This window comes from Akebia trifoliata, chromosome 6 (assembly GCF_017979445.1).
Source record: "Akebia trifoliata isolate Shusen 1 chromosome 6, ASM1797944v1, whole genome shotgun sequence".
NCBI lineage: Eukaryota > Viridiplantae > Streptophyta > Magnoliopsida > Ranunculales > Lardizabalaceae > Akebia > Akebia trifoliata.
In genome coordinates, this window is record NC_141380.1 from 8,105,605 (window position 1) to 8,124,553 (window position 18,949).

Genomic DNA, 18,949 nt, shown 5'->3' on the forward strand with positions numbered 1-18,949 from the left:
TGAAAATCATCTATGGTTCCCATCCACTTTCACATCAAGAAGTGTGATGTGAGGTTTCAGCCTGAGGTCACTTCAGCATTATTCTAACGGATATTGTGTAAAAATCTTTAGATTTAACACTGTGATATAAGTGATTTTGTCATAAAATCACACCATAAATAATTTTTACAATGTGGGGGGACCAACTGAGAAAAAGTTTCATAGTAGTTTTAGAGTCACATCATTTGTATAAATTATAAAATCATTCTCAGGCATAAGGGTTCAAGTTTAGATGCCCAACTCAATTAGTTTAAGAAAAAAAGAGTAGAGCTACTCCAATATATGCACACAAAAAAATGTGTAACAGCTTTTTAGAAAAAAAAAAAACTTACAGGGAGGCTTACTAAATTAAAATCAACAAATTTCAATTTCAAACAAAGTCATGTGTGAGAAAACTAAACTCTGACATCATCCTTAATTCCATCAGTTGAGTCTTTAAACAAACTAAGAGAGTCTCCGACACGCTAGAGATGAAGCTTCTTATTTTCTGGGGGTTGAGATTAACGAGGGTTGTAATCATCAAAAGCCATGACTTGTTCATTCATGAATCATGATTTTATCACCATTAAAGAACATAGAAATCCAATTAATAAAACCCTCATTTGAGATATGAAAAATATATTACTAAATAAAAAAAAACAAGAAAATTTAGTGTTTTCATTAAAAAATTTAATTCAAGAATTTTTATGAAAAAAATAAAAGGTAATAGATTTTAGAAATAAAAATCAAGGGGTTACAAAGTTGATGTTGCTAGATTGGAGGGAGAGAGAGAGAGAGAGAGAGGATGCAATAACTCAGAATATGAAATAAGGCGAAATTTGAAGAATGATAGAGAGGGGGGATGCATATAACTCATGATTTAAAATAAGGTAGAGCTTGAAGAATGGTAGTTGTTGTATTATGTATTATACCAAAACCCATAATAACCACTTTATTCTTCTATTTCTCAAATGCACAACATTAGTAATTCCCTTTGCTCTAAATCCAATGGTAATTGAAGTTCAAAGAGACATCTGGTTAAAAAAGGAAGCTGGTAAATAAAGACAAACATCACAAAACATATTAACCCAACTAATAACAAATTTTGACTTTCCAGTATACAAATTAAATACTTTATCTGCAAGTAATTGCATAGAGTCGTACTGGAATGACCTCAAGATTGGACCTCATATTGCATTTCTTGACGTGAAAGTATATATGAACCATAGATGTTTTTCACTTGTATCGCAGGTCCCATACACTTTCATGTCAGGGTGTGCGATGTGAGGTCCAATCTTGAGGTCACTTCAGCATTATTCAATTGCATAGTGGATACTTCATCCTTCTTGTTGATTTTCAAGTCTTCACTGGGAAAATTGATTTAAGTGGGTCTAATGTGAAAAAAAAAAAAAAATCACATTAATGGTATCACCAATCAAGCATTCACTACTAATATATTCATAAAATTAAAAAATCAATATCAACATAATATAAAGACATTGAGATCAAAATCCTTGGATAATTTTTCTTTCTAGAAATCCACTGCTTTTACCCTTGCTATTTCATTTACTGGAAGGGCCAAGAAATCAAAACACAGTAAAAACCCTCAATACAGGAACAATGAATAAAATAAAATTCAAAGAAAAGTAATCGACCAGTAAAACACTCTAGATTTATAAGAAAATGATCAAAATCCTTTTAATCGAAGAAATTGAGATCGAATACCTTGGATAATTTTTCTTTCTAGAGACCCACTACTTTTACCCTTACTATTTCATTTTCTGAAAGGGCCAAGAAATCAAAACACAGATCTTTTTTACTTGTTGATTGTTGATGAGGAGATTGGGTGAGAGAGAAAATTTAGTGTTTTAGCACTTTAGATTGTTGTTTGTTGATGAGGAGATCTGATTGTTTAACTGAGTATATAAAATCGAAGCATCGTAAACTCTCAGTAATTCAATATTCCTTGCGAGGAAGTGATGATGACAATGAGAAGCATAGAGAAGACGATGGATTCATCCATTAATGTTTTGAAGAGAAGAACTGTTATGAAGAGAAGAAGATAAAGAGCAGAGAGAGAAGATGGATGTAAATGGAATTTTATTAAAGAAAAAGGTATTTTAGTCCAATGAGAAAATCTTACCAAAAAAATCCTCTTTTTATATAAGTAATAGATATGAACTACAAGATCAATCCAAAATCATATAAGAATCTGTCCACCATTAGAGAGAACCATTACTCTAAAATAAAAAAAGCATTAAAATGAAAAATATTATTTTAGTAATAATAAATTTTATAAAATAAATTTACAAAAAAGGAATGATTCATGCTTGTGTTAAAAAAATATATTTTTAAAAATTAATGGTCTATTTTATTATGATATAGTTAATTTTGAAAATAAATTTATAAAAACAAAATTTTGTTTTCGATTTAGAAATACTATTTTAATTGGAAGTTAACTAAATCATATTTTTTAAATAAAATCAAAATAGAAAAAAAAAATCTTATTTTTCTTTCTTCTCAAGTAACATTTAAAAAAAAATTCATCTATTACATTTCAAGATATCTGGACTAATGTATCAATCGAAAATCAATTTAGAACTTGTTTAGTTTCAAATCAACCATCATAAGATACACCCCTTTTTTTATCGGTATAAGAGACATCCATTACTCCAAATATATATATATATATATATATATATATAATTAATTAAAATAAATTTAAAAATGAAAATTTTGGGATGTGTTAGACTCATTATTTTAGTATAAAAATTATTTTTAAAATAATTTGCAAAAGAAAAAATTGGGATATATTGGACTAGAAAGTACTATTTTTGAAATATTATTTAGGAATAATTTTATTATTTACAATCATGTTTAATTTTAATCCATGTGAAAATTATTTTTAGTTAATATTCTAAAAAAAGTAATAGCAAACATTATTTTAGGTGCAATGCACATGCATTTTACTAGTTGTTGTAAACGCAAAAGAATCGTGATCCAAAACAATGTCTCATTTGCATAGCAACACAATGGAAAGTTTTACTTGGAGATTAAGCAAATCGGGCTGCGTGAAACGGCTTTGTTAGGAGTCTACTGTATTTTGAATTCCAAACAAGGCTTGTCATGAGACACCATTCCTATTCTATAGGAACGAAACACCATTATGGCTAGGGCATAAAATGGGTTCAGATTTTATTCGAAATCAGAGTGATCCGAATCTAAATTTAGCGGGTTTGGTTCTTTGGAGTATATCCAAATAAAAAATTGGTCGAATATGAGGTGATGTCCCTTGACCCAAGTCAGATTAGGATCAAATACAAATCCATCCCTAGATCCAAATTATATATTGCTTTGAAAATTATATTTTTATGTTTTTCAAAATAGCTTTCTTCCACTATTTTAATATAACATGAATTCTTATCAAATAAAAAATTTATAATGGTAAAATAGAATAGTATAGCAACGGCTAATGATAAGTTGACGCTCTAAAACCTGACACTCTTTATATGCTCCCTGATGTGGCAATGATAGAACCATAGATCTTTTCCTAGTGTATCTTGAAGAAAAATATCTATCATTGCCACAGTAGGGAAAGGATTAGGAGTGTTAGATAAAATGGGTCAGATTTTATCTGAAATCCAAGTGAACCGAATCCGATTTTTAAGGGATTTAATTTCTTCAAGCATATCCGGATTAAAATATGGGTCGGATATGGGTTGATGTCCCTTAATCCAAGTTGTATACAGGTCGGATACAGACCCATCTCTATATCCGTCTATATACAAATGATATATTATTTTGTATATTGTATGTTATATTTTTTTTAGTTTATCATTCATAAGCAAATGAGTATTAGGTGTAGTGGTCAAAGCTTCTTTTTAAAAGGGGAGAGGTATTTAGTTCAAATCACATTTCAATCACATTTTTTAATAAATTACTTTGTAATGGTTTGAAATTATCCGACCCACTGACCAGAATAAATTAATTTGGTCGGATCGGATCGGGGTATAGGTTTAATGAAAGTAAAAAAAATTTGAATATGATTTGAACTAGTCGAATATGGATCTGCACCCAAATTAAAATCCAGATATGGATATGGGTAAATACATATCTGACCCGAACTTGACAACAAAATGGTTAGAATATGGATTTAACTAATAGGATCTGAGTTGGATTTAGATATTGATAAAAGTTCGGATCTAGATATGGATATACTCATAGCTAACTCTAACCTAGCCCACTTTAGTCCCCCTAGTCCTGGATTGTGACTCAACGCAAAAAAACAACCCATGATAAAAATCACTTTTTTGTTTGGAAATTTGTCTTCTTTAAAAAAGGGACTGACCAGTTGCACACCAATCAAAAAAATACTCTTTTTTAGTTTTTTTATTATTTTAAAATCACTATTTAACCTAATAGGTAACCTTCATATATTGATTTTCTAGTCTATGTTTAGATTTTCATAGAAATTAATATAAACTTTTGTTTGGATCTCATCTCTTGGATTCAATGATCTCCGTTAACCAGAATCGATCCATTGACACAACTGAATTGAACACATTCATCAATCCCATACTATCCAATCGATGGAGACTTTTGGGATAGTCTACTACCCAAAAAATTCATCCAACTTGTTGAAAATCAGATGAATGTGAACTTGGTCAAAGAAAAAGTATTGAAAAACAGAAAAAGCAAAGAGAACTTGGTAAACTACTGAATTATAATTGATGAATTTTTATGAGACTTGAGTCCTATTTATAATACATCAATAGTACAATAACAGAATAAACTGAAATAACTAACTAACAGACTCTTCTCTTCTAACTGAAATAACTAACTTTTCTCTTCTAACTTTCTCTCTACTTTAAGTCTTTCTTCTTTCCTTTTTAATTCCATGCTTTCAATATGAGATGTAACACTCCAACACAACTAGTCAGTGGTTGGTTATTAACATAATTACACGAGTCTCTGCATAGAAAGGCATGAATCAATAATTTATGTGGGCATGGTTGAGGAAGAAGGAAGAAAATTTTAAAAATAAAATAATGCAAAATTTTAAAATTATTTTTGGAGTGTAATCATCCAAATGGAGTGCAAAGAGTAATTTTTAAGTGATGAAGTACTATTAGTAATCGGTGGTGTGCAACTAGTCTTTCCCCTTTAAAAAACGATGGGAAATCATTGGACCTAACCGTCATCTATATCCGCAATCCGAAACTCTAAAACCCTATTTTTCATCTTGAAGAGATGGTAAAAGATCCAAAGATAATTTCCACTTTTATTGGAGTTAGTTGAGTTGTTGAGATTGAGAGACATGCGGTTTCCTTAAAATCTTTGCAAATCTTTCCATAATTAAATCAGTAATTGTACACATTTTTTTAAAATGAATAATAAACTCTCACATACAAAAACAGTGTGGATTGTGGAGAGATTCAAAGCTTTCTAGCAAAAAATTCAAATCGATCAGATTAGACTCGAATTGAGAAAAACTGGTTCAGAATTCAGATTGATTTCTTTCACTATAATTTCAGTAGTTGAAATTTAGAGAGAGAAAGAGAGATAGATAGACTCCAACTGAGAAAAACTGATTCAGATTGATTTCTTTTATTATATTTCGATTGCCAGATAAAGAATCCTGATTCAATCGAATCACAGACGCGGTTTCTTTTAAAACCACACTGTTCTTGCAAATCTTTCCTTAATTAAATCAAGAATAGTTCTATTTTGAATTATAAATCTTAATATATTATTCTCGGACACAATTTGATAGGAAACTCTAACATACAAAAACAGTGTGAGTTGTGGAGAGATTCAAAGCTTTTTAGCAAAAATTGAAGTCAATCAGGTTACAATGGCTGCAGATGATCTATCCAGATCGATGAGTAGTTGGAGAAGTTGGGGTACGCCGAGCTTTCGTGATGTTTACGTGACCGCTTCGCCAGATGTTTTCTGCAGAAGTCGACGAGATGAAGACGATGAAGAGGAATTGAAATGGGCTGCTATTGAGCGATTACCGACTTATGATCGGATGCGTAAAGGAATTTTGAAGCAAGTTCTTGATGATGGAGCGGTTTGTCATGAAGAGGTTGATGTTACCAAGCTCGGTGTAAGAGATAAGAAACAACTCTTAGAGAGCATTCTCAAGGCTGTGGAAGACGACAATGAGCGATTTCTTCGTTCGCTTAGAGATCGGATCGACAGGTCTCTCTCTCTCTCTCAAACATAAATACAGAATTATTCGATTTGTATTATTTTTAATTTCTGGGAATGTTTGTTTTGTTAATAATTTTGAATCAAATAGGGTTGGAATTGAGATTCCTAAGATTGAAATCCGGTTTGAGAACTTATCAATAGAGGCAGATGCACATGTTGGGAGCAGGGCACTTCCTACTCTTCTCAATTCCTCTATGAACTCAATAGAGGTAAAAAAAAAAAAGTTTAAATTTGTTTTCTTAATATAATGAGATTTTGATTTTTATTTCCATTTTGGGCCTTTTGTTTTGTTGGTCCAAAGTTTTTAGAGAATTTAGGGGGATCTTCTTCGAGGATTTTATTTATAACTGGGATGGGATGCTTTGTATTTCTGGTGAGTAGCGTCTGTTTGTAAGGTCTTGCTAGGTTGGTCACCTCGACTGGCTTAGTATTATTTTCTCTTCATATGAATATATTGCTACTTATAAAAAAAAAAAAAAAAAATTTGAAGTAGGAAATTTTTGGGACAGCAAGAAATAAGAGATATCTCCTAAAACATGGTCATTGTTCATTTTAATTCCCCAAAAATGAAGACCGAGATCGCAAGTTTTTCAAAGTAACGACCTCGCTAATATTTATTTGAAACAACTTCCGTCGTATTTAGCTCACGAAATGGTAATTTACACTAAAAATAATGCATGGGGATTGGTAGTTTGGTGAAATTTGAATGTGACGTTCTTGATTAAATGGTGATAAATTGAAAAAATGGAAAATTTTGTACCAAATATCTTCTTCATCTCTTGGTTTTCTGTTATTAGATTAGATTTCCAGATAATTAATTGTTGCTTTATTGGATTAGAAAACTTATTGATTTTGCAAAGTATAACTTGTTATTGACATACAGGCATTTCTTGGATTTGTTCACCTCTTCCCATCCAAAAAAAGGATTAACAAGATACTTCGGGGCGTAAGTGGAATAGTGAAACCATCAAAGTATGTTTATGAAGTTGAGGACTTGTTTCCATTTCATTGAATTAGTCCTCAATCCACAGTTTTAATTGTGTTTCTTGCATAATTCTATTAAAATAGTGTTTGATCTTGTTCTCTATTTATTAATTTAGTTATTTTCAGGATGACTCTGCTACTTGGACCACCTAGCTCTGGAAAAACTACTCTGTTGCAGGCGCTTTCCGGGAAGCTTGATAAGAAGCTAAGGGTATGTCCATAATCACAAAATTCTCCGATTTAGGGACTAGTGGGTTAAATTGGTGAATAAACGAACTAATCGATGATTTATCAATTAATCATAGAACATGGTAACATTTCCACCCTTCACCCTCTCAATTTTAATTTTTTTTTCCAATATTCAAATCTCAAGAACAATAAAGGAGTTTTATGGAGGTTAAAGATGAATGATTTTGGTAAGAAACACAATAAATATCATTTGTATAGTCCTCAAAACTTTTCCGAATTTTTCCAAATTAATCGTATTGAACCCCCCCTCCGAATAATTACCGAATCCCAACTTTGTTAATATCTTCTATTTGTTAATAAATTGGAACAATCAACAGGTAAAAGGTAACATCACCTACTGTGGTCATGAACTTTCGGAATTTGTACCTCAGAGAACATGTGCTTATATCAGCCAACATGATCTTCACTATGGTGAGATGACGGTAAGAGAGACATTGGATTTCTCCGGACGATGCTTGGGGGTGGGAACCAGATACAACATGTTGGCAGAATTATCCAGACGAGAGAAGGAAGCAGGGATTAGACCAGATCCTGAGATCGACGCTTTCATGAAAGTAACATCAATGGCAGGCCAAGAAACTAGTCTGGTTACTGATTATCTTCTCAAGGTTTGTTGCCCCAAATTAAATTTGTTATCTTTGTTTTATTTTAACAATCCAACTTTGACAAAGTCTTACCTGTAAGTGGTCTGTAATAGGTACTTGGATTGGATATATGTGCGGATATTATGGTCGGTGATGCGATGAGAAGAGGCATCTCTGGTGGACAGAAGAAGCGTGTCACTACTGGTATGTGTGTGTGTGTGTGTGTGTGTGGTACAAGCATTGTGTTATGGATTTTGAAATTTGAAAATTTTGAATCTTAAAATATGTTGTTAGTTTAGTTCTCAAGTTTGTGGTTTTCCAAATGCAGGAGAGATGTTGGTTGGACCAGCGAAAGCTCTCTTCATGGATGAAATATCAACTGGACTGGACAGTTCCACAACTTTTCAGATTGTGAGGTTTATGCGACAGATGGTTCATGTCATGGATGTAACCATGATCATATCTCTTCTACAGCCTGCACCAGAGACATTCAAACTATTTGATGACATTATCCTACTTTCAGAGGGTCAGATTGTCTACCAAGGTTCACGTGAGAATGTCCTCGAGTTTTTTGAATACATGGGCTTCAAATGCCCTGAAAGAAAAGGCGTTGCAGATTTTTTGCAAGAAGTAACTTCAATGAAAGACCAAGAACAGTACTGGTTCGACAAAAACCAACCTTACCGATACATATCGGCAGCTGAATTCATGCAGTCCTTCACATCTTTCAACATTGGTCAACAACTTTCAGAAGATCTTAGAATTCCTTATGATAAATCCAGAGCCCATCCAGCTACCTTAGAAAGAGACAAGTATGGCATCTCCAACTGGGAACTCTTCAAGGCATGTTTTTCTCGGGAATGGATGTTAATGAAGCGGAATTCTTTCGTATACATATTCAAAACTACCCAGATAACAATCATGTCAATTTTAGCCATGACGGTGTTCTTGAGAACAGAGATGAAACATGGTCAAGTAGCCGACGGAGGAAAATATTATGGAGCATTGTTTTTTAGTCTGATTAATGTGATGTTTAATGGAATGGCAGAGCTTGCAATGACTGTTTTAAGGCTTCCTGTGTTTTATAAACAGAGAGATTTGTTATTTTACCCTGCATGGGCTTTTGGGTTACCAATTTGGCTCCTCAGGATCCCCCTCTCAGTTATGGAAGCAGGGATATGGGTCATTCTTACGTATTACACGATTGGGTTTGCTCCCGCCGCCAACAGGTAAATGTTATGGTCCTTCATGTGACATACCATACAAGTGAATGTCTTTTCATTCAATTATGTTTTTGTGGAGTCCACAATCATTGAATCTGATGATGGTATATGATCCAAAGTATCATGTTTTGACATTTCTCAACACATTCAGGTTTTTGCGGCAGTTCTTGGCATTCGTTGGTGTACACCAGGTGGCCCTCTCTCTCTTTCGGTTCATTGCAGCAGTAGGAAGAACAGATGTTGTTGCAAACACACTTGGTATGTTCACCCTTCTATTGGTTTTTGTGCTTGGAGGCTTCGTCGTTGCAAAAGGTTTGCATTTTTTTCTTCACTACAAGTATTTTGGTTGAAATAAGCTGTTGTTTGTACCAATGTGACACAAGAGAGTGGTTGGTCCTATTTGATATTAGGTAAGTAAGGGTTTCTTTCATGTGATTTGTGATTCTAACCAGCCTTTTTTTTTTTTTTTTACTATTCTTGAAGATGATATTGTTCCATGGATGATATGGGGATATTATGCTTCTCCGATGATGTATGGACAGAACGCCATAGCCATCAATGAATTTCTTGATAAAAGATGGAGCACTGTAAGATCTCCGTATAGTCTGACAATGATTTTCTCATTTGTTCGTTTGAATATCATCCTTTTATCATTTGTTGTTATATTCATATAACTTTTAAGCTTTTGCAGACCAAGCATTTTTCACTCTTTTTGAGAGAATCCATTATCCACGGTTGATTGTGGTTTTGTCATCTTATACAGCCCATCATTGACCCCAGCATTCCCGAATTCACAGTTGGAAAGATGCTTTTGAGGACCAGAGGCATGTTTGTGCAGGAGTATTGGTATTGGATATGTATTGGAGCACTCTTCGGATTTTCTCTTCTTTTTAATGTTTGTTTTATCACAGCTTTAACTTATTTGAGCCGTAAGTCACTACACTGATTTACTAAATTTGGTTTCTGCCATGAAATAAGATACCTATGCTAAATATTTTCCTACAACTGAATTGCAGCTTTTAGTGGCTCTAAAGCTGTAATCGTGGATGATTATGATGGTGAGAAGAAAAAGGTGAAGTCATCCACCAATGGAGTTCATAGTTCAAAGACTACAGAAATCAGTTCAGCTTCCACTACTCCAATGTCTGAAGGTTTGAGATTCACCATCCACCCTTTGTTGTTTGAAGGCTTGAGCATAATTTGAGGATGTATCTGACATTTGATCACTAGAGTATCAGAAACCGGGGGTTAAAATCAAATTTGGAGTCCTTAAATCCCAACAACGATAATAGATTTAAAGGAAATATTTATCCATTTCGTCCATTGCCCGGCTTACAGTGCACAATCGCTACTATTTATAATTTTATCACAAAAGTAAAGGTCATCAGAAAATGGGTTGTTTAATATATCATCAAGGAAGAGAAGGTCCATTAATCAAGTCTAACCTCCTGATAAATGGCAACATGGGTAGATGAAAAAACTACTGTAGTTTTGTATTTGATTTCTGCAATACTACCTATACTACATTGTTCTTTTGGTTTTTCTGATATTGTGTGGAATTACAGGTATTGATATGGCAGTGAGGAAATCTAAACAGAGTACCAAATTAAGTGTAAATGTTGAAGAACATGTGCCTAGAAGAGGAATGGTTTTACCTTTCCAACCACTTTCACTTTCATTCAATCATGTGAATTACCATGTCGATATGCCTGCTGTAAGTCACTTACCTCATGTGTTTAGTGATAAGTTTTTTTTTTTAGAGAGAGATTTCTAGTTTCTTTTCTAATTTAAATTACAAAGCATTACCGAAAAGCGAAAAAAAATAAACCTTGCTCGCGATACATTTTTACTATTAGGCTACCATGCCCATCCATTCTTTTAGTTGTAATGCAAATGATTAACTGAAAATATCAAGTATCAAATGAGGCTAGCTTAGATTTAATTTCCAATTATAGGTCTATTATATATTGATCATCATCACCAAAGCCTTGTCTCAAAAAAATTTGGGTCCGCTGAATGAATCCTTTTTCATCAATTCAACAGTCCAGATGAATGTTTTCTTTTATCTGAAAAATCTCTTTACATCCGCTTTCACTACCAAGCTCAATAAATTAACGTTCAGATCCATAAGTTGTAGGCGGTCTTTTAACATTGATGGACGGTTTGTATTGTTTGGTTGGTAATTGTTATAGCGTTATGCGGAATGCACTTTAGTTTTGAAACCCAATGCAAATAAGTCTTAGGGTGTCTATTTGTTTCCTTCATCAGGAAATGAAGAGACAAGGAATTGAAGAAGACCAGCTCCAATTGCTACAAGATGTTAGTGGTGCTTTTAGACCAGGAATTCTGACAGCATTAGTTGGTGTCAGTGGCGCAGGGAAGACTACGTTAATGGATGTGTTAGCAGGAAGGAAGACTGGAGGGTACATTGAAGGAAGTATCAACATTTCTGGTTACCCAAAGAACCAAACAACATTTGCTCGAGTTAGTGGTTACTGTGAACAAAATGATATTCATTCACCACATGTCACCGTATATGAATCTCTCTTGTACTCGGCCTGGCTACGTCTTGATTCCAAAGTGAATAAGGAAACACGAAAGGTGTGTTAGTCACTGGAACCCATCTTTTATTTCTTTTCTATTGACTTCAATAATCATGATCTTTTTGTGTACACTATTTCTAGCAACATAAAGTTGGACATGAAGGTTTATGTTGCTTATGGTTTTTATTTGTGTTTTAGATGTTTGTTGATGAAGTTATGGACTTAGTTGAGCTTAATTCGTTGAAGGATTTTCTAGTCGGCCTTCCAGGAGTATTTGGTCTTTCAACTGAACAGAGAAAGAGGCTTACAATATCCGTAGAGTTGGTTGCTAATCCATCTATCATTTTCATGGATGAGCCAACATCAGGCCTTGACGCTAGAGCTGCGGCTATTGTTATGCGAACAGTGAGAAATACAGTGGATACTGGACGAACTGTTGTTTGCACAATTCACCAACCAAGCATAGATATTTTCGAAGCTTTCGATGAGGTAGAACTTAATTTTGTTGGTTTATTTATTGCAGTCTATTATTTCTATGATTGTCACACTGTCGTGTTTCTTCTGTTTAACTTAAGTGTCATTTTGTTTGCAGCTACTGTTGATGAAGAGAGGCGGGCAAGTCATTTATGCTGGACCTCTTGGTCGCAATTCCCACAAGCTTATAGAATATTTTGAAGTGAGTATAATTTTCCCATTTATGTGATTCCATCGATTGATTGCCTTTTTATGGAATTAACTTTTCATTATTAATTTGTTAATCAAACTTGGGCTTGAGGATTTGTATGAAAGTATTTTTTTTTAGTAATCTTATCCTTCTCCTTTAAAAGAAAAAAGGAGGAAAGTTTCTCATCCTTAATGATAAATTTGTGACCAAGTCTACACGTAGATATACATACATAAATACATATATACTACTGATTTTCTATATCTTTTTCAAATTATCCATGACTTGGACTTGTAAAATTCAATAAATATGAAGCAAGAAATGTTTTGGGTAGCTTGAAGTCTATGTGTGGTTCTTTTTAAGGGAAAATCCTAAATTCTAATATTTGTAAAATTTTGCAGGCCATCCCAGGACTTCCCAAGATCAGAGATGGTTATAATCCTGCTACATGGATGCTTGAAGTCAGTGCTGATTCTGTTGAGGCTAAACTTGGAGTGGATTTTGCAGAAATTTTTTCTAGTTCTACTCTCTACCAGTAAGTTGAGTTTGATACTCTGCAATCTGATTGTTTGTTTTTCTGATTATTGTATCTGGCTTTACTCATGTTTCTCTGAATTCCTTTCCAGGAACAATCAGGAACTTATCAAAGAACTAAGCTCTCCAACACCTGGTTCCAACGATCTCTACTTCCCTTCTAAATACTCACAAAGCTTTACAACTCAATGCTTGGCTTGTTTCTGGAAACAACATTGGTCATACTGGAGGAACCCAAAGTATAATGCAATCCGATTCTTCGTGACAATAGTCATCGGTATTCTATTTGGTCTCATCTTTTGGGGTAAAGGCAACCAGACGTAAGTCTTGTAGTTCTTTATTTTTCTAATAATGCAGATTTAGTTTTAGCTAGTAAATAAGATGTGAATGTCCATTTTAGCAGTTTTAGAGGCAGTAATTACCGCATGTTCCCCCATTCACTTGTGTAAAGGCATGTCTTTTGTTAATTCAAATCTACGGTGTCAAGTCCCATTGTTAAATGTCTGAGTCTCTTACCATTTTCCTCCTCTCCTAAACTATTATTGGCTATGAAACCCTATCCACCAATCCATTCTCTACCAAAAATATTATCAATTCGGCCAATGATGAGTGAATAATATAAAGTTGATTTTCTAATTTTTCTGGTATGTTTGAGATTCTAAAATGTAATGGTCGACTCCAGAGTAAAATCAGAAACTTAGGTATTTATATTTGAAATTAATTGCATGGTTGTTTCATTCAGGAACAAACAACAAGACCTGCTGAATCTGATAGGAGCTATGTATTCTGCTGTTATTTTCCTTGGAGCCAGCAATGCTTCTGCGGTGCAGTCTGTTGTGGCAATTGAGAGAACAGTCTTCTACCGTGAAAGAGCAGCAGGAATGTATTCAGCACTGCCTTATGCATTTGCTCAGGTAAACCCATTCAATTGGCCAGCTAAGGGCATAATACGGGTTGTGTTCATTCAATACGCACCTAGATTCATCAAACGTGATCAAACTATAGCAAACTTAACCATTAGAACCTAAAATATTATCTTAATTTTAGATAGTCAACAGGAGAGTTTTTGTTATGACCCCAACGGATAAGAGCTTAACCTTCCATGCCATTATCACCTAGGTGATTTTCGTGTATTGGTTAGGTTCTTGTCAAATGGTATCAAACATCACGTATTCAAACCTTGGAAAGGGAGACCTAGGGGCATAAAAAGAAGCCCACTAGACCAAAAACCGCCATATAGTGAGTCCCACAGACATCGGCTCTGAAGCATGATTCATGATTGTGTGTTGCAACACTAAGGGATATGGACCTTACTTTCCACACCTTATTGGTTTTCAACCTCTATATTTATGACATATATAATACAAGAAGACTAATCCCAAACATTCTTTGCTTTGCAGGTGGCCATTGAGACGATATATGTGGCGATTCAATCCTTTATTTACACTCTTCTACTTTATTTTATGATCGGATTCCAATGGCAAGTGGACAAGTTCTTGTGGTTCTACTACTTTATATTCATGTGCTTTGTCTACTTCGTCATGTATGGGATGATGGTGGTATCTCTTACTCCTGGCCGGGAAATTGCTGCCATTGTTATGTCCTTTTTCTTAAGCTTCTGGAATTTGTTCTCTGGTTTCCTCATCCCTAGACCGGTATGTAAGCTCAAACTCGACCCTCTCAGACCAGTTCAAACATATTCCAAATTAATTGATGAGTATATATTTATACTCAAAACATAATTGATTTTTTCTTTAATCAACGGTATTAATAGATTCTACAATCTCAATATCTCATTTTTTTATCCATCTTCGACATTTAAATTCTTTAAAATCATTTATATGTATGAAAAATAGAACACCTAAATGAATCCAAACAAGTTGAATTGGCCAAGTGTCAAAAATCAGCCGAGGTTTCCAAAAATTTGGTTTGTTGGAACTATTTTTCAGCCTCATCAAAAGGGCTAATTCACGCTGCAAAACATGCCTAGCTAGTACCCTTTTGAGTCCATTTCAACTAAGTTATATCAGACTTGGCCAAGCTGTAAAACCATCACCGAACTGTGTATCATTTATGATGTAATCTGTTGGTAACTCATATTTACAGCCTAACAAGTACCATAAATGTTACACTAGTTGTAATAAATAATAAATAATAAAACTTGTTGTCATACAGCTTATACTATCTGCATGGCATGACCTTAGCATAAACTTTTGCAGCAAATCCCAATATGGTGGAGGTGGTATTATTGGGCTTCTCCGGTTGCTTGGACGCTCTACGGCATCTTGACTTCTCAAATGGGTGACAACAACAATCCACTTGAGATACCAGGGCAGGAAGTTAGACCAACAGTGAAGATATTCCTAAAGGAGTACATGGGCTTTGAGAGCAACTTCCTTGGATATATTGCAGCTGCCCACGTCGGTTTCGTCCTTGCCTTCTTTTTCGTCTTTGCTTATGGCATCAAGTTCTTGAACTTCCAAAGAAGATAATGAAAGCTATACAACATAATTTGAGATACGTGATTTTCGTAAGAAAGCGGAATGTAATTAGTTACAGAAGTTGAGAAAAAAAGGAAGAACGAACTAGATTTGATAATTAGTCATGTTACTATATACATATATATTCTTTTGATAATTATAATTCTGATATGTGAATTTTTTTCGTATAATTGTGCATGGTTGACATTCTATTTCATTTTTATTGTTCATTATGTATACATATATGTATGCATGTATGTATATGTATATGTATATATATTCTTTATTTTGATTTTCGACAAACTACTACTGTAATTTCTATTGTACCATAGCTGTCGTAAACATTAGCCATGAATGATTTGATATTTATTGATGTTGTTAATGGAGTATTAGATGATAATCTGGTGTATTGGTATACACCTCATTACAATGCAACCATAATGTAGTACTCTATTGGTTGTTAGTTTTATAGTTTCGCGGTTGTAAGAGTATAGTTAGATTAGTTGTATGCTAGTGGATCGATTAGGGAATGAAATATAATGGTTCGACTTACAATGCAGGACCCACAATTGAGTATTATGGAGTCCCCCATGCCTTATCTTCTCTATTTTAGATTCCTAAAGCCTTTATTTCGTTGCTGACTAAATAATTAACACCACCCTAACTGCTACATGTTCATTCTTATTATAACCCCCCATTCCCCTCAAGTTCCATACTTTCACGGTAGCCTAAGACACCCCAAGAAGCATCAAACATTTCCGATGAGACCCATTGAGCAATTCCTAGATTACAAGCATTAGTTCCCAGTGTGACTTCATACAAAACTATTAAAGATTCGATCGAAGATAATAATACGCACGTGGTTGTTATTATAGTGGTCATTTCTGATGCTAGAAAACATCTTAAAGAACACAGTGGATCATTCTGCTTCGGCCCCAAGTTAAAAATAATTGGTATGTAAAACATATAAAATTTGCAACTATTTATTTTAAAAAAAAAATTTATCAAATTTTACACAATGGAATTAAAATAATGATTGAGAATAAGTAAAAGTTGGTGTGGCAATAGAAGCACTCTCTTTTTTTTTTGTTAGATTTCTATTTTTTGGGGTTTAGGATTTTATACGAGCCTAATTATAAGTGTAAACAACCATCAAAATTGTTTGAAGGAGTGTTATAATGTTGAGATTATGATTCGAGCCAAGCCTTGGTAATGTTGGAAGAGTGTGTTTTAATATCTAATTGGGGTGTGATAAATAATTTAAGAAATTAGGGTGTAATAAGTAAAAATTGGGGTGTTAATAGAAATTCTCTTGTTAAATGAGGATGACATTAAAACTGTTTAGAACTAGGATAACCTGTTCATGAGATGCTTTATTTGATATGGTGAGGTAAGTTTCAGAAAGTTTAGGATACAAACTCGGCGTTGCTCAATAAATGGTTGTGGAGGTTTGGTGTTAAATTCACAATTTTTAAAAGAAATTTATCCATGATTTAGAAATTAAAGATAACCATATTGCGATAAATTAACTATCGTAATAAATCCCACTGAAACAGATCTTCAAAGACCGCCACCTTAAATTCGATAAACCCTTCCATATTATTGAATTACTAATAGAGAAATTCTTGTAATAAACAGTCTACTACTTAATTTTTAATTAATCTTTCATTTCTTTTCTTCCAAATCCCCTAATAACTAACAAAATTAGTAAAAGACCCCAAAATCTTTTCCTTCTCCAAGTTTGGAGGTCTTGAATTTCCAACAGTCGTGGGGAGAGGGATAAAATACTATTAATACAGACCCACAATAAATTAAGAGAGTTGCTATTGCCACACCAACATTTACTAATGACACAAAAGTGTGTAATTTTTTTGTTGATTTATATAGGAATTGGTGTGGCAATAGTAACTCTCTAAATTAATATTGGGTCAAATACAGCATCTTCAAAAGTTTGTTAAAACTAAGATGGCTAACATTATTTTATATAATATAAGGTACACATGGCACACATCAACGTGTTATAAAAAGGATCAATGTGATCATTACAAACAAACCCTCATCTTTTTTAGGGGTTTGGTGGGTTTCTTTTTAGACTTTTTGAAAAGAAAGCAATAATAATCTGGAACCGAAAGTTACGGGACTTTGCAGTAGTCCATGGTCCAAACCCACCCAAGTTTCGGGTGGGTCTTTTGTTTAATAGAAACAAGTTTTGTCAGAAAAATATATTATAATACCTTTTAATTTTATAAGGATCTATGTTGTAAGAAGTAGTTGAAAGTGATATTTTGAAAATTTTAATAAAAATATGGTTTCAAAGCAATATATTCGAATTTGGGACGATCTAGGGATAGCTTCATATTCAACCCACATCCAAGTCGAATCAAGAGATTTAGATCATATTTGATCCATATCCACTAAATTTAGTTTTGGGATTTCTAGAATTTCAAATCAACTATTTCAAATTAGGGTTCTCAATTGATCAGGTAGATCTAGAATCTATCGAATAAGAGTTAAATTGGATCCAAATCCAATATGAACCTATTCGATTGAGTCTTAAATATTTTTGCACCATATATTTAAACAATATATATAGCATAATTTGTTATATCCATCTCATATTATTGAATTGGGATCGTCATAGTGCTTTTTTTTTTTTTATATATATATTTATGGTGAGGTTTCCTACTTACCTGGTATGCGGGATCAAATGCTTATTGAATTAGGGTTTTTATTATAACTCAAATCTTGATCTATACCCTAATTATTGAATTGGAACAGATTAGATTTTGGGTTTAATTAGATTCATCGGCAATGCCACTTAGAACTAAGGGTGCAACTTGGTTCGGAATGGAACAATTTGAGGTCAAATTGGAATTGAATCGACATAGGTCAGTTTCATGAAATAAGAATCAGAACCGAACCAAATTCCATTATTACCAAACCAACCCAAATCGAATTAAAGTCAGTTTGGCTAGGTTCAGTTATATGGATTACCAATATTCTTTTTTTTGATAAATAGTATTGTATTCATGAAAAAAAAATCGAGTCGGTCGAGATGATCAACTTGGAGAGGCCTTACAAAGTAGGACTACTCACGCGTATAACAACAAATCCCATCCCACGTATACAAAAAGTCCTCGAAGTACAATCCCCTAAACTCTTGAAAAACCTTTGACCAACAAAAGATAAGACCCAAAATATACATAAATTATAAGTAATATTTTTTTAATAAAAAAATAAACATAAAATTTCATACAATAAATTTCAATTTATCAATTAAAAATCATTACTTTATTCATAAAAAAAAACGACTAATCTATCTCCTAACTCTTAAAATAATTCATAATAATAATAATAATAAAATAATTCATAATTTTATTATTATTATTATTTATTACATAGGGGTTTGGTTCTCGATTTGGTTCGGTTTTATATAAGCTTGATCCGAGAATCG

At 33.4% G+C, this 18,949-nt stretch overlaps 1 protein-coding gene across 1 annotated transcript; it reads left to right on the plus strand.

The window, feature by feature from the left end:
* Positions 1–5,872: 5,872 nt before the first annotated feature.
* Positions 5,873–15,551, plus strand: LOC147400053 (pleiotropic drug resistance protein 2-like). Its single transcript, XM_086446580.1, has 21 exons — positions 5,873–6,222; positions 6,323–6,443; positions 7,118–7,206; positions 7,345–7,429; positions 7,785–8,075; positions 8,165–8,255; positions 8,380–9,280; positions 9,426–9,586; positions 9,758–9,872; positions 10,055–10,203; positions 10,291–10,332; positions 10,746–10,762; positions 10,872–10,988; positions 11,543–11,875; positions 12,016–12,306; positions 12,410–12,493; positions 12,883–13,016; positions 13,108–13,335; positions 13,758–13,929; positions 14,416–14,670; positions 15,235–15,551. The coding sequence occupies exons 1-21, from the start codon at positions 5,873–5,875 to the stop codon at positions 15,505–15,507; spliced, it is 4,299 nt and encodes a 1,432-aa protein (XP_086302706.1). The 3' UTR covers positions 15,508–15,551.
* The last annotated feature ends 3,398 nt before the right edge of the window (positions 15,552–18,949 follow it).

Bases quoted from the DNA above. Each gene is read 5' to 3' on its own strand.
- LOC147400053 (XM_086446580.1), top strand. From the start codon at position 5,873: ATGGCTGCAGATGATCTATCCAGATCGATGAGTAGTTGGAGAAGTTGG. The intron at 7,207-7,344 runs GTATGTTTATGA...AGTTATTTTCAG, and splicing joins GGAATAGTGAAACCATCAAA to GATGACTCTGCTACTTGGAC. The intron at 9,281-9,425 runs GTAAATGTTATG...CAACACATTCAG, and splicing joins TTTGCTCCCGCCGCCAACAG to GTTTTTGCGGCAGTTCTTGG.